The 23991-nt window shown below is 45.4% G+C and overlaps 1 protein-coding gene across 6 annotated transcripts in view; it reads right to left on the reverse strand.

The window, feature by feature from the left end:
* The window catches only part of TMEM63C (transmembrane protein 63C), a 68218-nt gene that overhangs the window by 25755 nt on the left and 18472 nt on the right, over positions 1-23991 (reverse strand). The window contains exons 2-8 of one of the 6 annotated variants that reach the window (XM_081172873.1): positions 20090-20294; positions 16707-16748; positions 9391-9479; positions 7968-8207; positions 4853-4932; positions 3406-3438; positions 871-958 (exon numbers count right to left, since the gene is read on the reverse strand). In XM_081172873.1, the coding sequence (XP_081028999.1) occupies positions 871-958; positions 3406-3438; positions 4853-4932; positions 7968-8162 (396 nt within the window). In that variant the 5' untranslated portion in view covers positions 8163-8207; positions 9391-9479; positions 16707-16748; positions 20090-20294. Of the gene's footprint in view, positions 1-870; positions 959-3405; positions 3439-4852; positions 4933-7967; positions 8208-9390; positions 9480-16706; positions 16749-20089; positions 20490-23991 lie in introns of those variants that run through there. The other 5 variants (XM_081172876.1, XM_081172874.1, XM_081172877.1 and 2 more) reach the window with 5 other exon arrangements.

Raw genomic sequence — 23991 nt, forward strand, 5'->3', positions numbered from 1 at the left:
AACACACAAGTAAGTGCCCTTTGCTTTCCCTGTGCATTTTCACAGAAAAACCCAATACAGTACTAGTCACTGTCAAAGACTTGGAGAGATGGACCATTTGTCTGACGCAGCTTGGCTCTTAATAAATAAATAATAATTAGTATTATTTGTTATTTATACCCCACCCATCTGGCTGGGTTTCCCCAGTCACTCTGGGCGGCTCTCAACAGAATATTAAAAACACGATAAAACATCAAACATTAAAGCTTCCCTAAACAGGGCTGCCTTCAGATGTCTTCTAAAAGTCAGATGGTTTATTTCATTGACATCTGGTGGCAGGGCATTCCACAGGGCGGGGCCACTACGGAGAAGACCCTCTGCCTGGTTCCCTGTAACCTCACTTCTCACAGTGAGGGAATCACCAGAAGGCCCTCAGAGCTGGACCTCAGTGTCCGAGCAGAACGATGGGTGTGGAGATGCTCCTTCAGGTATACAGGGCTGAGGCTGTTTAGGGCTTTAAAGGTCAGCAGCAGCACTTTGAATTGTGCTTGAAAACATACTGGGAGCCAATGTTTCACTGTTATGTTCCAGATAAGAACAATATAATCAGATGAACAGTTTTTCAGAAAACGGCAGGATTAGAAATAGTGAAAGCAATTCATGAAGATCATTAGGCTACCAAGCATCACCTCCTATTTGTCTGCCTTATGATGAATAAGATCATAGCGTAATTGGCGGGTTTCCAGAAAAGCACTATTCACTCTGAAAACATTAGTCATCTCTACTCCCCCCACCCTTTCTTGAATGTCTGGTTGACCCAATTTACATACAGTGACAGAAGCTCCTTTCAGGAGAATGAGACTCCATCCTACTTTCCCCACTTAAGCTTACCACATCTTTGTTGTCAGCGTCCAGTGGACTGGTCTCTGATGGGGATTTCTCCTTTTCACTTTGTTCCCCATAGAAGAGCGATGTGAGGCTTCATGTGTCCAGCAAGAGAGGCAGAAAGAAAGAGCATGTGGTTGGGAGAAGCACAGAGGGAGCAAAGGAGAAGAGAGGAGGTCAGTATGAATGAGAGTTGGGGAAGAAGAAAAAGAAAAGAGGAGAAAGAAAAACATTATTCAATTCAGACCAACTTTTAAGTGTCTTCACCCCACAACCCAGGAAAGCAGAGAGGACCGCAAGAGGAAGGGTGAGAGAGAAAGACAAAGGGGGTGGGCATTTTTAAGTTGCACCAACAGCACTCCATGATTATGTTAATGCTCCAGAAAGCCAGTAGGGATCAAGTGTCCCCTCTTCTCCAATGAATGAAGCAGTTTCAGTTTCACAAGTATTGTTGTGTACTGACTTGAAGGGGAAGGAGGCTCCCTGGCAGCCAATAGCAGCAACATCTTAAATGAAATGCATTGTGACTTTACATATCCACATATGCCACATACTCTTGACTGCATGGAATCAGTCAATTAAACTATTAGAACGTGTTCCATTGCCCCAACCCTGCTTGCTCCTACCAAAAGAGACTCCTAAGTTCAAAGAGTGTGGGGCAAGGGAGAGGTCCGTGTAGGTGGAACAGAAAAAATGTGTTTGTATGAGTTTGGGATTCTGCAAAAGCCATGGACTTCTTTAGCTGTCAGACCACCAACTTGATCCTTTTGACAATAATTGATAAATATTTGACAATATTTATCACGCCAATGTACCAGGCCCTTTTTGAGCAGCTAGAAGCTTAAGGCTATCAGAGACCCTCTTGGTGCAAAGCAGATGTTCTATGCCCTTCAATTCTCCATCACCTGAATTCAGCCTGGATTCTGCTACCAAAGGGAGACCAAGCATTTTCCTCCATTTCTTTTTCACTATTAGAGGCTATAGTGGTTATGGATGGCTGCACAGTTCCTGCCTCTGCTCCAGGAAAGTGACATCATTGAATCTGTTACATCATCACAGATACGACCTCACTAATCCAGCACAGAGCCAATGTTTCCAGTACTGGGATGAGGAAAGAAAATTCCCTGTGAAAAGGAAATTGGGCAAGGGCAGATGTTTATGGGGGATATAGCAGGACTTTGCTTCTTCCTGCTGCTGCTGGTCAACCTACTGAGCACTCTAAATGAACACATATAACCAGCACGGCACTGAGCTCTGCTCAGTGATTTTCCTGGCAAACCAGAATGGTGGGGGTTCTTTAAGACTGTGAATTTTGACTCCCACCCACTTCCAATGTGCACTTTGCAAGTAGGCCGGGATCCATATCAACAGCCACTCTTTCCCAGGACTGCGGTTGGAGATCCAAAGTTCATGGGGGGAAATCTGATTTGAATAAAAACTTACCTCAGCTTCTTTGCTATTACTATCTAGGAAAGGAGCACTATAAAGGGAAGGGATAAATGACACCAAGAGCCAAATCAAACTACCAGTGGAAAGTGACAGACCCTTTAGATGAAGATGCAGCAGAAATAATCTCAAGTGACATTAGAACAGGAATCCTGGATCAGAATTTCAACAATGATTATTTCAGAGCTGTGGTGTCTGAAATAAGGGATGCCCACTGTATACAATGGAAGTGTGTCATTTTAGAATGGAGTATAGCACTTGAAATCAACTAAAATCAGGAACCACAATGTTAGTGTGATATTGTAAAAAACAAATTTGAAAGTGTCAGATGTTGACTTTGACTGTTTCCTGTGCCCCACATGTGTAAATGGACCAGAAGTAATTTTTTTCAGCTCCTGATTGGGAACAAAACCATAACCAAACAATCCCACCATCACCAGATAGCCAACATCCCAGAGAGTAAGGATCAGGAGAACTTTCTAGAAGAGCGTGACGAGAAGCTATTCCATGCCATTTGAGTATAATCCCTACAGGGAATGTCTTGTGAAGGAAAGGAAAGCTACTATAAGGTGAAGATTAGGTGGGTCCATTTCAATTTTCTATTTTTTTTTAAAAAAAAAAACCCACTAGGTTGGAGTGAGGCTTAGTCCTACTCAAAGCTCACTGGAACATAAAATTTAAGTCCATTGAAGTCAATGGGTTTACTCTGAGTAGGAATAAGTCCTAATCCAGCTCAATGAAGGAAGGGCAAACTCATCTGATCTGAAACCTGTTAACACATTTATTGGAATTATCTTTCACCTGTATAGGTTCAGGTCATTTGTACAAGAAAAATAAGATCCCCACTGCCTCCAATGGATTTTTTAAAAGGTTCCCTCAAGGATAGGGAGCCCCAAGTACAGTCAGGGAAACACAACATTGTTCCTTTTCACTGTGAGAAATTCAGGTGAGAAAGTGAGGTAATTTTGGGAAAGTCATCTGCCCCTTGTGGGGGCTGGACCAAGCTCTCCTTTAAAAGAAGTGGGGATTCCTTTCTTTCACAAGAATTCCTATCTTCCCAATGTTTCAGTCCCATTGTCACCATCATATCATTACTCATAGGAGTTCCATGTGCTTGGAGGAAAACGGCTGATTTAAAAAAAAGAGGGAGGGGTGGTAGGAGAGAAATCATAACAATTGTTAGATCCAATAATAATAAACAACAACAACCGCTACTACTTTGGATTCACACAGTTCTTCTAAACTGCTTCAAGCAACATTATCAAAGGCGATAGGCAAGAGTTCTAAAACACAATGGAGGAAGCTAGAACATCCTTTTGTTTATTCTGCTCAACAAACATAAAATCTCAAAGCACTGCACGTAACACAAGAAAATACAGATAACAAAAATACTATATCTATCTACAGTATTTTTCGCTCTACAAGACGTACTTTTCCCCTCCTAAAAAGTAAGGGGAAATGTGTGTGCATCTTATGGAGCGAATGCAGGCTATGTGGCTATACCAGAAGCCAGAACAGTGAGAGGGATCGCTGCGCAGTGCTCCCTCTTGCTGTTCTAGCTTCTGGCTTAGCCCCTCTGTCCCTTCCCCCACCTCCTGGAAAAGCCCCCAAAAGCCGAGCCAAGCTGAGCCGAGTGTGTGTGCGGCTCTTGGGGGCTTTTCCCCGAGGAGGGAGAAGGGCAGCCCGTCGGGGGAAAGCCTGCAAGCGCCGCACACACGCTCCTCGCGGCTCGTGAATGGGAGCACTGAGCAGAGCCTGGGATGGATACAGGCGCTGCTCAGCGCTCCCTTTAAAGAATTTTTTTTCTTGCATCCCCCCTCTAAAAACTAGGTGCGTCTTATGGTCAGGTGCGTATTATGGAGCGAAAAATGCGGTATCTATCATCTATATCTATCTATCTATCTATCTATCTATCTATCATCTATCTATCTATCATCTCAATTGGCTGGATTCAACAAACCTGGTGCACAAGTAGAAGCCAGCACAAGGGTTTCTGCTAGTGCAACAAAGCTTTCCCCTCTGCTCTCCCCACACCTCCCCCAAATCCACCCTGGAGGGTTGGCAAAACCACACTCCCCCCCAAACAGTGAGCGGGGAGAGGAAAGGGGAGACCATTCTGTCTGGCAAGCTGAAATGTTTGCCAGACAAACATTTCAAAATATCAAAATAGTGTGTTGCTGAATTCCTCCTGCTGTGCTGCATTCTGAAGTTTCTGCCGTCAGAGCAGTGAACACATGCTCATGTGCACTTTGTTTCCTTTGTAAGGAAGCTGACTTGATCCGGGTTCCATGCATGTTGTACAGCAGGCACCGGAGGGACCCCTTCAATCATTCTTACACTCCCTCAGCCATGCGGATTCTAGGACATCTTTGCCCACTGGGATCCCATCTTGGGGCTGCTGCTGGCCACTGCCCTTGTTGCCAGCCCAGCAGCACCAGTCAGCATTACATGGGGCTCTTATTTTGGGTAACAGAAAACTGCTCTCCTATTATTCTCTCAGGCCCTCACCTTCTCCATCCTTTTAGGAAAGCTGCATTCTTACCTGTCATTGTCCATAAGCAAGGCCAGGCGCCCATAGTCCCAAGCTGCTTTCCGAAGGCAGGAGAAGACCAGGAGGAGGAACTGGAGTAGGAGACAGAAAAGCAACAGCTTAGGGGACCCTCTTCATGGGACTGAGAGGAGCCCACCCTTAAGAAGTGTCCTTCCCCTTTATCTATGGCCTCACATCGTGACAGAAGCCTGGTTTTCTTTTTTAACCTATAAAGCCTTAAATGGCTCAGGATTACAATACTTCAGGGACAGCCTCTCCTCATATGAACCAACCCAGACCCAGCAACGCTTCTTCGTGTGCCTGCTCTATGAAAGGTCCAGAATGTGACAACACAAGAACAGGTCTTGGTGGCTCGCCCCAGGGAGGCTCACCTGGTTCCTTCATTACGTATCTTTAGGCACCAGGCAAAACCAGGCCTTTGGTGTTTAACTACAGTGGTACCTCAGGTTACATATGCTTCAGGATACACACGCTTCAGGTTACAGACTCTGCTAACCCAGAAATATTACCTCGGGTTAAGAACTTTGCTTCAGGATGAGAACAGAAATCGTGCAGCGGTGGTGCGGTGGCAGCAGGAGGCCCCATTAGCTAAAGTGGTGCTTCAGGTTAAGAACAGTTTCAGGTTAAGAACAGACCTCCAGAAAGGATTAAGTTCTTAACCCAAGGTACCACTGTATATGTGGCCTTTTAGAAAAGGGTGAGATGTTAAAAAACAAGAGGAAAAAGATATTTCTTTTTCCTCTTGTTTTTAATGCATCTATGTGCAGTTTTTTTGTTTGTTTGGTTGTAAGTCGCTTTGGGTTGTCGCAAGATAAAGCAACCAAGAAATTAAATTAATAATAATAATAATAATAATAATAATAATAATAATAATAATAAACCTTGTATGCAGTCATCCGCATGGCATCAAAACAAACTTGGAAAATCTTTTCCATTACAAATTCAGCTCACATCCACAGGGTATACTTCAGTCTTAAGTGTTAAGATAATTTCTCAATAGTCGCTGCTATGACTGAGACTGAGGGGAAGTTACTGTACTATTTTTAATAAATAATATAAATCAAGACCCTACAGAGTCAAACCCATCTTTCTTTGTGATTCCTCTTATCACCTCCCATGGCGAGTTAAGTGTTCCATAAGTGCTATATTCCACACATATTAGGTCCATGTTTCTGTGGTGGGAGGGGGTGGTCCCCACCACCACCACTACCATTTGTCTTGCTGAACACTTCTGCTTTCACACGTTTTGGTATTTTGTTAAAGGGCAGCACAAGTTGTTAGCTAAACAAAAATTCATGCCCAAACCTGCATTTGCTGAGATACTGTGAAAGTGAGATGGGAGAATGAATGGCCAGGAAGGAAGAGGGAGTGTTTAACCTTTATCATGCCTGCTGGTCTTCCCTTGCAAAGCGCACAAACACTCAAGACAAATTTCCCTTTTAAGTTGACACCTGGACTTGGAAAAGGCAAAAAATATGGAGGAGGGACTAAACATTTCCTACCCAACTTGCAGTTTCCCCAGCAAGTCTCCCACCACCAAACAACGTTAGTGGTATAAGGCTAACTCGGGGCTGGGGGTTCTGTTTTATGTTGTAACATGAAGCTCCACCCTAGGCTTTATCAGGAAGAAGCAACCTTCTTTAGAAGTAGAGTAACATGAACTGTGTACAGCAGTGTCATCAAGTGTTATTCTACATATAGCAGCACTGATAACATGACAAACTCAGGATGGAGAAATATCTGCATATGACTTTTTAAGGTAAGCTAATATCATAGAATCATAGAGTTGGAATAGACCACAAGGGCCATTGAGTCCAACCCCCTGCGAAGCAGGAAACACCATCAGAGCACTCCTGACATATGGTTGTCAAGCCTCTGCTCAAAGACCTCCAAAGGAGGAGACTCCACCACACTCCTTGGCAGCAAATTCCACTGTCAAACAGCTCTTACTGTCAGGAAGTTCTTCCTAATGTTTAGGTGGAATCTTCTTTCTTGTAGTTTGGCTCCATTGCTCCGTGTCCGCTTCTCTGGAGCAGCAGAAAACAACCTTTCTCCCTCCTCTATGTGACATCCTTTTATATATTTGAACATGGCTATCATATCACCTCTTAACCTCCTCTTCTCCAGGCTAAACATGCCCAGCTCCCTTAGCCGTTCCTCATAAGGCATCGTTTCCAGGCCTTTGACCATTTTGGTTGCCCTCCTCTGGACACGTTCCAGTTTGTCAGTGTCCTTCTTGAACCGTGGTGCCCAGAACTGGACACAGTACTCCAGGTGAGGTCTGACCAGAGCAGAATACAGTGGCACTATTATACTTCCCTTGATCTAGATGCTATACTCCTATTGATATCAGTGTGGAACATTTTTAGTGTGTTCTCTTCTAACCGCTTCCCTTTTTGGAAACAAGACAGTGATTTGTATTTTTGGAAAAAAGAACGTAAGAAGAGCCTGCTGGATCAGGCCAAGAGCCCATCAAGTCCAGGATCCTGTTCTCACAGTGGCCCACCAGGTGCCTGTGGGAAACCAGGGAGCAGAACATGAGAGCAACAGCTACTGTTTCCAGAAACTGGTAGTCAGAGGCATATTGACTCTGACAATGGAGGCAAATTATAAAAAGGTAAAGAGGTAAACGACCCCTGGACGGTTAAGTCCAGTCAAAGGCGACTACGGGGTTGTGGCGCTCATCTCACTTTCAGGCGGAGGGAACTGGTGTTTGTCCATAGCAGCTTTCTGGGTTATGTGGCCAGCACAACTAAACCTTCCGGCCGCAGCAGTACCCGTTTATCTACTTGCACTGGTGTGCTTTCAAACTGCTAGGTTGGCAGCAGCTGGGACAGAGCAATGGGAGGATGCAAACCGCTGATCTTCTGATCGGCAAGCCCAAGGGGCTCAGTGGTTTAGACCACAGCGCCACCTACATCCCCAAGGCAAATTATAGCCACTGTGGATAGTATATACAGATAGTATGCATGCATAGATACTGGGAAGAGTTGAAACAAGAGCAAATGGCTTATCTAATAATGAATGTGAAGCTGAATGTGAATCAATGTGGATCCCGAGTAAATGGTTAATAATGAGATATTAAGGACCTTCCGTCTTCACTCACCAACCAGATGATGAAGTTGAGGGCAAGCACCGTGGGTACACCGCCAAATGGCAACCCTTGCAGGACAGAGCTGCGGGAATGGGCGTTGAAGCACTGCTCTGTGCTGTTGTTTTGGGCATCCAGGAATATGGAGTCATCCAGGGAGATGGCGCTCCAGTTTCCTCCTAGAGGATCAGTTCTGTACATCCTGTCCATCTATGAAGCTGGTGGTCTCCTAGAGAGCTTTACTCTGTAAAATACCTGGGTAAAGTTAAGAGGGGCAGGGTTGAAAGAGACTTTAAAAGCTCTATTTATTTAGTAAGCTTACATGGTGTTTACAATACATAAAATATCTTGAAGGGGTTTACAATAAGGAGCCATAGACTTTAAAAACAGTAAAAGATCATGGACTTTAAGATATGCAGCAAACTCAGTATACAAATACAGATAACATATGCAAATAACATCATTTTAAAAACTCAAATGCAATACAATCCTTGAACTAATAAGCAATATGATCCAGCAATCTGCCAGGAAACGTCTAACTAAAGAGATACTGGCTTGGTTTGCATACCATGCTATATCAAACCATAGTTTAGCACACATGTGCAACTGTGCAGTTCCTGGTAGAGGAGAGTGCAGCTACTCTGCACTGTGGTCGGTCCATTGCTGCACTGTGCTAACCCACAATTTGGCACAGTGTGTCATCTGAATCTGGGCTTGTGATTTAGCTATTTCCAGACTAACTAAAAGCTGTAAGCAAGGTTTGTCCTATAGTTTACAGCTTCTGGTTTGTCCAGAAGAGCTAAAGCACGAGCTCAGGTTTGGATGACAAGATAAGCCAAACCATAGTTTAGTGAAGCACAGCAGAAAGACCATGGAGAAGCAAAGTGTTGGTGTAATTTGGAAATATGGGTGAAATTGCACTAACTGCTTGGTCTGTGTCTTGTCTCCCATCTGTTAAAACAGGGGTAGCTAACCTATGACCCTCTGGACTTTGATGTACTCTAACTCCCATCATCTCCAGCCAGCCCAGCCAACGGTCAGGGAGGATGGGATTTGGAGTTCAACTGTTAAGACATGGGTACAGCCCTGTTCACTCTGAAATCACCAAGAACAATGAACAATAGGCTGCTGGATTACATAGACCTCAGCCTGAACCAGCAAAGCAATTCTTGTATTTGTTTTCCACCAGCTCTTAAATGGTCCCAACGCTGGGGAGGAGGCAAAGCACCAGTTGCAGTGAACTCACTTAAGAAGAGCCCTCCTTGCTGGATCAGGCCAAAGCCCATCTAGTCCCGCCTCCTGTCCTCCATGGCAACTCGATGCCTGTGGGAAGCTCACAAGCAGGATCTGAGTGCAGCTCTGCCTTGTGCTCTATGACAAGGACTTAGGAGCCTATCCTCTATCCTCTTTACACTTGTGGTTTCTTTTTTATTCGTACCCGAGAAGAGTCATTCCCAGATTTAGACTCCGTTCCAGACACCAGGATCAGCCATCATCACCACTGCGGTGGAGTCCGTCTGAGCTCCGCTACAAAACAAAAACAACCATTAAGTTTTGGAAACTGAGTGACTTGAGCTGTACAGGCCCTCCGGTATTCTTTGCATCATTCTTTGTAATAATCCAGTGAAACGTGTCTTGCCACACCCCACCAACCCTTGCAAAACAAACATCTGTTTTGAGAGGCAGGAGTGTCCCGCTTAGATCTTCAGACATCCAGCTGAATTGGCAGCCACTGAATTGCTCAGGCCTGTAAGCATTTGTTTTCACCTGCCAACTTCCTTTGTTTCTAATGCTCAACCTAAACAGGACATGGTTGGCAGTGAGGTAGAACAAACACAGCAAATTCGTTCCACTAAACTCGTTGCATGCTGCATGTGATAAAGCTTTTTTAAAGTGGCATGCATGCACACGATTTACATAGTCTTTAATCAACAAAAACTTCTGATTTACATGAAACAATATAAAATAATTATTAAAAATACAGATAACTCTGAAAAGTTAAAAAACAACAAGCCGGCATATTTTTTTGAAATAAAAAATATAACTAAATGAAATAAAACAATAAGTATGTGTGAAGCACCCTAATTTGGAAATTAATGTTCAGCTACTCTGAGAACTATAGCTCTGAGTGGGGAACAAGGATCTCCTAACAACTCTTAGCACCTTTAACAAATTACAGATCCCAGGATTCTTTGAGGAAAGCCATGTTTAAAGTGGTATCATAGTGCTTTAACTGTATGGTGTGAAGGTGTGGCCACAGTCTCCCTCTTTCGACAGGTAGTCAGGTTGTGTATCCATAGCAGTGACCAGAGGAGGAATGACTGATGGGAGGAACACAGAGAGAAGAAACGCCACGGTGCATCTGCAGCGGGACAACCAGGCACCTTCATCTGCCCCACCTGCAACAAAACATGTCTCTCCCTTATCGGTCTCTATAAGCCACAGCAGGCGCTTCCAACAGTTTGACTTCACCCCCAAAGGCGCACTCCTCCATTGTCTCCCAAGACAGAGGGATGCCAACTCCCCCCTTCAAATGGGCAGTGGAAATAAGTCTCTTTTGTCTTTCAAAATGGCAGCAGAGTCATAGTGAAATCTGCCCTCTGTCTGAGTGTGCAGCTCCTTTCTGCCTGTGCCTGCCTTCTCTCTCCTCCCCTCTTTATGTAAACAGCAGGGAAGTCGCCATCTGGCACTGCCAATTGCTGCATAATTCATTCCCCTTTTGTTAACAAGAGTGACCCTCTCACAGAGAGAGCGTCTGGACCAGAGAGACTCCTAGGAACCTGCAGCTTTGAGTTTATTTTTCCCTGGCACAGAGAAGGCTTTTTAGGGTCAGCATTCAGGCTGTTTCCACAGTTTATAGCTTTCCTGTGCAAGAAAGCACCCTCCACAGCTTCTTCCATGGGTGTTACCATCACAATAATCCTATGAAGCATGTTAGGCCGAGAAGTAATGACCAATTGGCTCAAATGTGTTTACATACATATATAATTTTATTTTTATGCTACTTTTCCTCAGATCAAACCATGCTCAAGATGGCTTGCAACATGAAAAAATACATAACTACAACAAAAGCAACCCAACAATAAATAAAACATTAAAAAAGACACAACCACACTGCACAATTTCCACATAAATGGAAAGAGCTAAAATAAAGATACAAAACTTGACAGTAACAACCCCCCTAAACTGCCAAATAACACCCCAGCCCAAGTGTATGTTCAGCAGCTTCAGCTTTTGCAGTTGGAGTCAGTCCGGGCCCTGACCTCCCAGGCCAGGTGGAAAAAGACCTGCAAGGCAGAGAGCAGGTCTTCCAGGACTCTCAGCCAACATGGGCTCTGGCCTCTTCAGCAGCCTCAACACTTGAGGTTTCACAATGTTTACATGTGATGTACACATGCTGGGAAGCTGCAGCCAGTTATACTTTCCCTATACAAGTATGTGGGGCCTTCACACATTAAGAAGCACTAATAATTTTCACACATAGAAGCATCTTTGTGTAGAAAAATAAAGGGGGTGCACACAGCAGCCTCTATTCTGATTTTAGGTGCATCCCGTTCTCCCTGCTTTACAGATCTGATCAAAACCAAATGCTCATAGGCACGGAGTAGAAAACAAGAGTTGGGATGTCTCTTATCCTTTTAGTCCAGGGTATCAAGACTCCTGCCTCTTCCTGCTGAAGCAGACACAGTTTTGCCACATCATCAATATTCCTTTTCTTTGTCTTCCCTTGAACTCCCACTGAGCCTTCCTGTCAGATCTACCAGGGTTGGTGACACTTGCTAATTATGTTAATGAGAGATTTTTAAGAATGTAATCTCATTTCTTGGGAGCTCTGCACTCCTAGTTAGCTCAAATGAGAATCTGGGGGGGAATGTGAAAAATATGAGGTTCTCCATCTGTGCTCTGAAGTTCTTGGAGGGGATTCCACAAGCAATGACCTTCTTTCTTCAGTCAGCCAAACAATATTACGGAATACCAATCTTGCTTCCCTGCAATATCCAGTCTGTTTCACAGCAATCTGTCTCCTACGTCCCTTCTCACAAAACAAATGCAGAGGCATCCCTCTGGCTCAGTTTTTCCTAAACTAAAACCTTGGTTACCTCAACAATGCAAACAGAAGAACTCCATCAGTACTGGGGAAATCATCCAAAATGTTAAGTGCACAGACACTCACAAGGGGAACAACACACAACTGTGCCAGGCTCAAAGATTTCTCTCAACAGTTTCCATTTATAATTCTTTTCCATTTGGATTTTCTCAAGGTCCTGCTTTTTATTCCCTCCTTCCAGTTCTCACATGAACTGATAAACAATAGGCCACATTCACATCATAAAGGACTATGGTACCACCTTAAGCAGGCATGGCTCAAAGAATTCTGGGAGCTGTAGTTTAAGGGTGCGGGAGATTTTATTCCCCTCCCAGAGCTATGATTCCCAGAGTTCCTTAATATGAGGGATTGACTGTTAAACTACTCTGGAAACTGTAGCTGGCGGGGGGGGGGGGGGAGGAAGAGGGGAATTAGAGTTCTCCTAACAACTCTCAGCTCCCAGAAGCCATGACTGCTTAAAGTGGCATCATAGTGCTTTGAATGTATTGTGCGAATGTGGCCAAAGTCACTTTGCACCGCATAGCTGTTCTGTTTCAGACAATACAATAAAGCAAATCACCAACACCAGAAAGGCCAACTTCCCTATACAGTCATACCTCGGGTTACAGCCACTTCAGGTTGCATTTTTTTGGGTTACAGACCACCGAAACCCGGACGTACCGGAATGTGTTACTTCTGGGTTTCGGCGGTCGCACATGCACCGAAGTGCTAAATTGCGCTTTGCGCATGCACAAAAGCGCCAAATCTCAACCCGTGCATGCGGAGACACGCCCCTGCAGGTTGCAAATGCTGCGGGTTGCAAACGTGCATCCTGCACGGATCATGTTCGCAACTCAAGCATCCACTGTACCTGGAAACTGTTAAAGAAGCATTTCCTAAATAGCATGACAGATGTCATGAGATACTGGCCGCCTACTAACCTGTGCCAAATTTTACGCACGCTTAGCGTCCCAATTCTAAGTACAAACAGTACAGCTTATTTCCCAAGTGCTGTGTTTAGATTCAAGCAGTACGACAAATCAGCAAGACTCTGGTGCATGTAACCAGTGTACAATTGCAAAAATTAAGTATAACACACTAAGAACAGAAGGGAGCTAGTACCAGTTCAGAATTACTGCCCATTAACCATTTATTCTTCCCCTAGGTGTAAATGGTCATCAATCTGTATCACTATTCATTAAGCGTTTTAATGAGGTCCTTACAGTATGTATGACATTTAGAACCTATATGACTCACAGAAGGATGCCCCCCCCCCCAGGTTTGCAATATTTTTTGTTGGCAAGGCTGTTATTTTAAAGAGAGGGACCGACCTAGTAAAGCTGCCCTTCTACTACATCTGAAATTTGATCCATTTAGCTTTTTACTGTCTACACGGTAAACTCTACACCAACTGGAAAACATCTCTCCATGGTGTCAAACTGGATTTGCCAGGGATCGTATCTGGGATCTTTTGCTTGCAAGGCACTCTCACTACAGCCTTTTCTTATATCACAGCCCTTATTAAATCTTAACTTTTAACTATGCATTTGTGTAGGTTATGTATCCCTATCAATTCACTTCATTTTGGCAAAGCCCCCTCCTCATTTAGATCTTTGCAGATGCTGGATTCTAGGAAACAGGTACTATGTCAGCAAATTGCTTCAGTCTGTAGCATTCAACCTTTATAATGGGACAAGCCAAAGTAGCTAGTACCACTTTAGAAAAACTCATGCTTTTATGAACAAAATAAGGTTGATAATAATAATAATAATAATAATAATAATAATAATAATAATAATTTATAACCCACCCATCTGGCTGGGTTTCCCCAGCCACTCTACAAAGCTTCTTCTTTGACAAACAACCTCAGGCAAACATTGCTTTAGAACAGAATCTGAGCTATTCTGAGTGGAGGTAAATTTGTTTTTCATCTCCAGCTTGGGGGGGGGGGGATTGCAAATACCTATAATCAAACCTCCAAATGTGATTGTTAACATGCAGTCTGTCGTGGGTGTGCATCCTCGGAAGCCACTTTAAAGTCTTCCTAGCACCAGACTCAACAAATAAACGATGACAGAAATAGGAAGATGTGACAAAAGCTAATTACAAGAAAACTCAAAAGAATATGCCCAAGCAAGTTGTATTGGCTTGTTTTCTTAATTCTATTCATAACCGTCCTCCCCTGCAATGAGACAGTATTAATGTAATTTGATGGCAGATCAAAGTCAGTTTAAATTAGGTTTTACAAGGGGGGGGGGTGGTAGCACAAAAACTCAGCACAAATGTTATTTGATTTTTAGGAGCCCTAAATGTCAGTTATATGCTCAACTTCCTCCTCATGCTTTGGTTTTGTCATCTGAGCTCACTGCTCCTGCCGTTCTGGTCTTTCGACATGCCTGAGTGGGAGGTCTCCATCTTGTAGCAACGCAGCGTGCGGCAGTGGGGTCATCTCGGATTAGCTGTTCTTTGCTGCCCAGAGCCTTGACAAATGAATGAAGCTCAGCCGTGTGCATGACTTGGGTTGCTGAGAGCACAAGGTCAGTGGAGACCCCCAGGGAAAGAGGGAAGGGAAGCCTTTAGCTGGTTACACTGACTCAGCATCGCAGACAAATCGATAGCTAGCTCTGCCTGGGAAAGATGTCTCAATAGAGGCCTCAGTGCTGAGCTCAGCACAAACATCAGGTCATGACATGCAGCAACTGGGGGAGGGGGAATAAAAGCAGCATTGACCTCCAGCACGCTTCACTTTCACTTGCCAAGAAAAGAACAAAGAGACCAGGTCTTGACTGGGTCAATAACTTTTGAGATTTCAAATGAGGGCAAAGGGAAATTGAAACGAGACAGGAAATGAACCACAAACAGTGGCATATGATCTGGGCTCCATAATAAACCTGTGTTTCATAGAATCATAGAACTATGGAGTTGGAAGGTACCAGTGTTAGAAACTGAGGTTTTAGACATTTAATTTTGATGCTCCCTCTCTCCTCCTCCTCCTCCTCCCCCCCCCCAGCTTCTCCTTGCATAGGTCTGCTTTTTCCACAGGTTCTGACATCCACAAAAATGCTTCTTGCACAATGACACAAAATGTGACTCACACTTACGAAAAGCCCTGTGTGACTATGGCTCTCCCCCCCCATTACAACTCACATGATTTTGAAAGGAATGTGCTCCCACCTGCATGCATTTCTGAGGAAACAGCCATGATTTATCCAAACATGTACTCATCAGTACGGACACCACGTGTGCGTTCTGTATTTGGCTAGGCCAGAGGTTTTTAACTATTTTGATTCCACGGCTCCCTTGGCCAACAACGTTCTGCAGCACCCCAGTGGGGCTCAGGAGCCCAGTTATGTCACCCCTTGCCTGCAGAGCTGGCAGCCTCTCACCCTTTTTCAAACACCCTCCCTTGTGGAGTGTTCCCTCAACTTCTTTTCCTCTCTCCTTGAGAGTCGTCTGGGCAGCCGCTGCCGCCATCCCTGGCCTCTGAGCTCCCCCTGCCCCAAAGAGAGGTGCCTCCTCACACTGCCCCACAGGAGCCTGGCACTTGTCTGTCCATTCCCAACAGCAAGGGCTGGCTTGCTGTACTCCCTTGCCAGCTTGCTTGCTTACTCCCGGGCTGCCTCAGCTCCTGGCAACCAGCACCCCTTGGCCAGCCGCAGAGGCACCACTCGCCTGGGGAGCTTATAGCCAGGGCTGCTGAAATAAACAGTTGTGCAATCCTTTGGGAGGCAGAGACATGAGAGGGCATCAGAGGGGGGAGGGAAGGAAAGAGGGACAGATGCCAGTGTTGTCCAAGGCCCCCCTGACCATCACTCAAGGCACCCCAGGGTGCCACGGCACACTGGTTGAAAACCACTGGGCTAGGCTACTGGAAACAGTACACAAAAACACTTTAGGACAAGTGACTCACAATCTTAACACTTGGGTGGACAGCTCCCAGGTCGACAAACCAGACTTGATCTGTTTTCTCTCATCAGTTCTCTCTTGCTCTTAATTGGGAATCCTTCCACTTTCTCATTCTCCCATGGTAAATATTTACTTTCCCCTGAGAAACGTACTTATGGATGATATTGTACAAATAAGCAGTGCTGTTCCCCATAACATCTCTACAAAGAATCAAAGCCTAAGAAGGCATTGGCACCCATGGCATTTGGCCATTTGGGCACCCATGCCATAAGTTAAATTCTAAACATGAGATACAGTATGAACCTGCCCAGGCCCTGAGATCACCATCTGAGGCTCTTTTCTGTGTGCTACTTCCAAGGAAGGTGGCAATGACAGACTAGGCCTTCTCTGAGGTAGCCCCCTCCCTAGGAAGAACCTTGCAATTATTTCAGCACCAGGCAAAGCTGGGTTTTTTTTTTTTTATTTCCCAGGCATTATTAATGTGATTTTATCATTCTATTTTTTACCCGGCTAAATTACCTTGAGAGGTTTTTTATTAGTAGCAAATGATACAGAAATGTAATAAATCTAACCCAGTACATACAAGGTCCCACCATCCCATGTTTTTTGGGCTTGTCTACAGAACGGGATAGTTGCCCTCTCTGTATGTTTATCAAGAACATCCTCTTTAATGCCGTGTCATGCTTGTGCAAAACACACAGGGGCTGGACCTGGGATCGTGGGCTTAGCTACTCTTGAGTTGTGGTAGTGTGTGTACTTGCCTGGGGTGGACCTTGCTGGGTGTTGAACGGCTGGCTCTGAACCTACGAGAGGAATGAACTCACAGGAGAAATAAACATAACAAAAAATCATACCCAATAGCTTGCAAGCGATACAGAAGTACGTACGAAAACGGGACATGAAACAAGATATTGTAGAATAATCTCTCATCTCTTTTCATATGGCACAGTCCAATTGCAAAAGGATTCACCACTCCAAAGGATCTCTGCCTATTTCTCTAATTTTTCCCATGTTTGTTTATGATACACCTATTTATGCATTAACACGCCCCAGCTAAGAGGGCAGTTTCTCCAAGAAAACAGCAGGTTCAGGCTCCTGTTTTTGTTTTGTTTTGAGGAGAAGAGCATCTTAGCAGAAGCACATTTAGCCCTGGTTGAATGAATTCCTGGCTGAGATCTCCTTATATCCACAGTGCAGCTTGGTTTTCTCACATTCCCAGCAGTAGCTTCCTCCCTGAAATTGCTCCAGAACACTTTAACCAAGCTAGCACTGAAGAGATCAGGAAGGGAGCATTTCATCAAAGCACAGAATCTGAATTTATTTACTTGCTGCATTTATAACCTGCCTTTCCTTCCCCTGCCCCCCCCCAAAACAAATAAAATGACATACAGTGGTACCTCAGGTTACATACGCTTCAGGTTACAGACTCCACTAACCCAGAAATAGTGCTTCAGGCTAAGAATTTTGCTTCAGGATGAGAACAGAAATCATGCTCTGGTGACGCGGCAGCAGGAGGCCCCATTAGCTAAAGTGGTGCTTCAGGTTAAGAACAGTTTCAGGTTAAGTACGGGCCTCCGGAACGAATTAAGTACTTAACCTGAGGTACCACTGTACATGGTTCTCCGCACAATCCTTTTATCCTTACACCAACCCTGTGAGGTAGGGCCAGCCTGAGAGGTATTGACTAGCAAGCTCCAAGACAGTGTGGAGATTTGAACTCAGGTCTCCCTTGTCCCAACCACTGCACCACACTATGTGTGACTATGTGTACACACAAGACACAGGACCCCTTTACTTTCCTGTGCAAGTTTGGATTTAGATCTTGTTGTTTTTTTTTAATTAAAAAAAAGTAGTTGGCTAGGAACTAAGTGATATTCACCAGGCTATACATTTCTCTTGGAATAATTAGCAGTCAATTAGTCCTAATTGTTTATGTGGGACGTAAATGAGCTCAGCAGCTGTAGTTAGCATCCATATAATAGTAATGAACAATTTAAAAAACCCTACTGCTCAAACTGCAACTGCCCATTTTCATTTAATTAGAGCATGATTACTGGAGATCCATGTGGGTGCAATCGCAGGGGAAGCTGGGCTGAAAGGATAACTTTAAAGATCCTCTGGTCCATTACCCCGGGGAAGAGAATTTGTACCCACAAGGATCGTCCACTTTTTCAGGCCCATGGGCACATCTGCAAAATGGGGCAACTCCTGTGGTATCACAGACCTACCAGAGCCACACACACACTTGCCCTGCAACTATGCACACACATGCACACTCTCTTTCCCTCCTCCCTGCCAGCATTTAGGCCTGGCATTTCTCTTTTTCCAGTTCAAGGGGGCAGATGAGCTTCCTCAAAAGTACAGCTGAGCAGACAAGACTTTGCCTTCTCAATTTCTAATTTCAGCAGGGGACTGACTGGGGCCGTGGGGGAGAAGAGGCAGGAATGGGACTCTATGGGAGCCAGGGGTGCTTCTATGGGTGCAGGTGCAAACCCAGCTCCTGCACTGGTGACTGATGATATACCGCGGCCTGCAAATGTTTTCCTGCCATTCTGAAATGTTTTTAGAGTTAAGAAGTCGTTGAACTTCCCTTGGTAACTCCAAACCCCATGCAACCCCGTATTTTGGCCTTCAGTGTTCTTGGTGCTCAAATCCAGCTCCTTCTGAGGAATAGCCATAGGAGGACACCAACATCTTCTTCGTTTGCTTGTCCACTCACAGAGGCGTTTGCCTGGCCCTTGTTGGAAGCTTTAATGCTGGACAAAATGGAGATTTGGACTCATCTAGCAAGAGCTGTGTTCTTCAGGGAGCGCCTAGACTACACTCCATTAGGCCGACTCATTTTTATTTTTATTTTGGAGGAGGGAGGAGGTTCCTTTAGTATAGGAAAGCAGTGGGATGTTTTTCTTCAGAACTGAAAGCATCAAGACAGCTCCTCTTGGAGCAGGCATGGCCAAACGTGGCCCTCCAGCTGTTTTGGGACTACAATTTCCATCATCTCTGACCACTGGTCCTGTTAGCTAGGGATGATGGGAGTTGTAGTCCCAAAACAGCTGGAGGGCCAAGTTTGGCCATGCCTGCAACTTGGAGCAACCAACACTGTCCACTTGGTTGTAAGTTGCTTTGGTTTGCCTCAGGCAAGATAAAGCGACTATCAAATTCAATAAATAAATGAATAATAAGCTGCCTTTGTACCAGAAGATTGTTCCTCCTACCTCACTACACACTAACTGGCAGCAGCCCTTTCCACCACTAAAACATGGTAATTTTCAAATCAAAGAGCAACAACACTATGTTTACAGGCCCGCCCCCCAAAAAGCATAATTTACAAATTCTCCTAACTTTGGCTACCTTTTAACAACTAATCAGCAGTTTAAAACAGCAACAACTAAACACTTGTGTATTTGTGTATATCAGTCTGTAGGATTAGTATATGTTCTCCTAAGCAGACAAAATCATCAGCTCTTTCCAGAGAACACACATTTTATTTTTTTATGAGTTGCAATTTGCTCTTTCCCCACTGAGGTGGACCTGAAGCGCCTGACCACACATGAAACCAGAAAACACACCAAATCATAAAACTAAATTACAAGGGAAATTAAAAAAACACAATCCAAAATACATTCTCCTGCCAAGCCCAAAATTCCCCAGGATGTGGCTTCTCCACCATTAAGCTCCCATGCACCTCACTCCATGCGCCATCATTAGGGGGGAAAGGCCGTAACCCAGTGGTAGAACTCATGCTTTGCATTAGAAGACCACAGGTACAATCCCAGTCGTTCCCAGGTAAGGCTAGCAAGGGCCCTTGCCTGGAGAACTCCTGCCAATCAGCCTAGGCACTTTTGAGCTAAGATGGGTCAGTGGTCTGACTTCGCGTAAGCCAGATTCGGATATTACTAAGGGTGGAGTGTGTCAGCTTCTCAATGTAATGGGTGCCCACGTCAAAAGATTGGCACTGCCTCATTACAAGGCTGAAAGGCGCATCAAAATCCTCAGTTGTCTAAACTGCGTGAAACACCCGGAGCCAAACTAAACGTGAGACTTCAGTATAAACAAAACAATGGAGTTTTAAGAGACGGCTAGGCACTCGGAAGCTTAAACCTCACTCACAAAAAAGAAAAAGCTTATTAAAATTGCTACATACCTGGGGAAAACTGCCAGACAGGCTTAGACACAGATAACAATGCCACTGGGATTAACCGGGTGGGGGAAAGGGAATGCTTGGATCCTGGTTCGCACAAGGCTTTGTCTCTCAGTTGGTCCTGACGAAGTTCCCAGAATCTGCCATGGAGTCTGGATTCTTGCTATGAAGCAGCGGCGGTGGTGGCGGCAGCTGTACCCTAAGCCCCCTGGAGACACAAGAGGGAAGCTGCTGTCAGTACATCTGAGGCCTCTACAGTTGTATACGCAGCTTATGATGCATGAAGAATTGGCACCCTTCCCCAGCCCTTTCCTTTTAGGGCTCTGGAAACAAACCCTGCGTTGGTTGGCGGAGGAAAGAGGTAGGATGGGTCAAGCTCAGCTGCCAGAAGAGGGTTTCTAATTAACAACGCAGCACAACCCCGCTCCAGGAAGCAGAGACCCCCAAAAGAAACCCCCGGAGAAGAATCAGCATCCTCCGTCACTTCAGATGGGCTTCTGCCATCGGAGAACAGTTCTCTCCCAGCTTTGCCATTTATACACCATGCTTAGCTGGAGCACAGCTCCCGGCACTTAGAATCAGGCAGGGAGTGTGTGGGAGGACTCCTGCACACACAGACACGCCAGGCACATACACACAGAGTTCCCCCACCCCTCCATCCCCCTTGTCACTGCAGTAATTCATCAATTTCATCTGATTCAGCACTTGCCGTTCAGTTATTCCTGGAGTGGGAAGGCTGTCGGCTACAGCTAGGTCACAATTTGCAAGGGGGGGGGGGCAGAGGTGGGCCTTATAAGTTGCCTGGTGCCTCTGCCCCCCAGGGACCATCAAGTGTCACAACCAGAGATGTATTACCAGTCCCCAAACCTGGCAGGCATTTGTCCTGCTGCGCTGCATCCAGCCTATTCGGATTCTTCAGAGAAATTATTATCTTTCATACAGCAACTAAGAGGGGGGAGATAGAAGCCTGGGTGGAGACCTAGCGGCGAAATCCACCTCGTTTCTGATCTCAGTTTAGTACCGCCTTCCCCAACCTGATGTCTTCCAAACATTTTGGGCTACAACTCTCACCGTCCCTGACCACTGGCCATGCTGGCTGGTGCTGATGGGAACTGTAGTACAAAGCATAAGAGCTGTCTTGTTGGATTAGACCACGGTTTCCCAAACTTGCATCTCCAGCTGTTTTTAGACTACAATTCCTGCCATCCCTGATCACTGGTCCTGCTAGCTAGGGATGGTGGGAGTTGTAGTCCAAAACCAGCTGGAGACCCAAGTTTGGGAAACCCTGCATTAGACCAAAGGCCCGTCTAGTCTATCCTGGTCTCAGAATGGTCTACCAGATGCCCATAAGAAGCCTGCAAGCAGGACCTGAGCACAGCAACACGCTCCCCACTTGTGACCCCAAACAACTGGTATACAGAGGTATACTGTCTCAGGGAGTGGAGGCACAAAATAGCCTTATAACCTCAATGAATATGTCTAACAGCCTTTTAAAGCAACCTACGTTGGTGGCTATCATTGCCATCTTATGGTAGTAAATTCCACAATTAAACAATGCACTGTTTCCTTTGGTCTGTCATGCATATTCCAACACTCAACTTCACTGGATGGCGCTGAGTTCTAGTGATATGAGAAAGGAAGAAAAACCTTTTTCTATTTGTTTTCTCTGCACCATCTTCCACACCTCTACTGAAGCTTGCTCCGGAGCCTTGACCATTTGGGGGGCCCTTTCCTGATCCTTCCTCAACTTTACCGTGTCCTTTTTGAGGTACGGCAACCACAACTGTACATGGTCAAATCAGATTTGCATAATAACAGTGTGGCATCATGTGGTTTAGCACAAGCATCTCATTAATCAAGCTAGGGATGAATACAGTGATTACACAATGAATTTAATCGGCTGCCTATTAAAGATTACATGACGTGGTCCCAATCTTTCCTCCAAGGCACACCTAGGATTGCTCACCCAATCCTGATTCAGATATTATTTCCCCGGTTGCCTCCTTGGAATAATTATCCTTGTCAATGCAAATAAGGGCATTTCAACCTCACACCTTTCTTGAGTAACTTGGGTCATCATTCATGGGCTGCTGCCTTTCTCTATGGAGCTGTGAGCACTGCCATCCCAGAGTAAACAAGACTGTTTGTTCCTGCTCACCTATCCCAACAGGAGGAAAGTTCACAAGCCTTTTATTTTAAAGAGTCAAAATGCTTCCGCCTCTTTTCTTTGGCCAGGACTTAAGAGAATGCAGTCTCTAAGGCTCAAATTAGAGGCTGATTCACACTTCACAACAGCAGGTACATTTGCTGCATTTACACCAGGGATGCCAGTTTGAGTTCACTCTAAGTGTGCTCCTTTGCATCAGAATGCTGGTGAGCTTTTCATTCAAAGAAAAGAAATAATTGGGAACACACTGAGAGGAAGAATCAGGAGCAGGGGAAAGCCAGGCATGATCTGCCCAGAACAGCCCAACGGGCCAACCTCAAGGCCTTGTGGGTTAATCAGGCCACAGGCCAAAGGTTCCCCATCCCACTTTAGTATTTAAAAGCAGCTGGATAGCTCAGTTGGCTAGAGTGTGGTACTGATAAAGCCAAGGTTGCAGGTTCAATCCCTGTAAGGGACAGCTGTATATTCCTGCACTGCAAGGGGTTGGACGAGATGACCCTCAAAGAAAATCTCATGGGCTGGGCAAAACGAAACATTCATTTTGCAGAAGAACAATGGGCGAGAGTCAGAAACACGTCCCCAGATGGGAAAACGCTTACACAGAATCCAAAATAAATGCAACACAGAGGGAAAAACAAGCAGGCACCCCCCCAAACAACAACAAAAAGTCAATTGCAAAAATAAACAATTGGAAGGGGCAGGGGACCTTGACAATCACCATGGGATGTGCCCAAGGATGTTGTGCTGCTTTCAGGTGGTTTGTTGGACTTCTGCCCGAAGCCTTTCAACAGCAGCCACTAGGCAGGACCATAGAGGACAGCCATCTGCCCCATGCCTCTTAGAAACCCCTCCTCCCCGTTTGTTGGTTTTGTTTATTAATAGCCTCCTGTGTATGCACTCTACCTTGACAACAGTAATGCCTAGTACAACTGCTGCATGATACATCAGCAAAGCACCAAGCAAACATTAACTAATTAGATGGCAAGCTCCCCATGGCAGGGTCCTGGCACTGTTCTGCCTGTGACTTCACAACTTAATCCTCCGACTATTGCAGAGATGCAGAGTTTCTCTTTTGCAGCATCACAGAGTCTGGCACCCCCCAGAAGTAGCACCCAAATTAATTAGCAATTGATACAAAATGTTTGCACTGCCCTCCCCAAAGCCAAGGCCCTTCCTCCTTCCCTGCTGGCAATGTTATTGCTAAAGTTCTAAGCACATTAAAAAGAGCCCCTCTGGGTGAAACCAAAGGCCAATCTAGCCCAGCGCTCTGTTCTTACAGCAGGCAACCAGATGTGCATGGGAAGCCCACTAACAAGCAGGACGTGAATGCGGCAACACTTCTCCAAGTCCTATCTCTGACACTAGATAACAAGACGAGTAGCCGCTGAGAGCTTTATCCTCTAAGTCAGTGCTTTTCAACCAGTGTGCTGGGGCACCTTGGGGTGCCTTGAATAATGGTCAGGGGTGCCGTGGCCAACACTGGCCTCTGTCCCTCTTTCCTTCCCTCCCTTCCTCTGATGCTCTCTCGCATCTCTGCCTCCCAAATGCTTGCACAGCTGTTTGCTGCAGCAGCCCTGGCTACAAGCTCCCCAGGTGAATGGTGCCTCTGGGGCTGGCCAGGGGATGCTTCTCAGGCCCCTGTGGGGCAGTGTGAGAAGGCACCTCTCTTTGGGGCAGGGGGGCAGCTCAGAGACAAGGGGTGGCAGGTGCGGCTATCCAGAGGACGCCCAAGGAGAGG

Source organism: Podarcis bocagei (assembly GCF_964188305.1).
Source record: "Podarcis bocagei genome assembly, chromosome: 1".
NCBI lineage: Eukaryota > Metazoa > Chordata > Lepidosauria > Squamata > Lacertidae > Podarcis > Podarcis bocagei.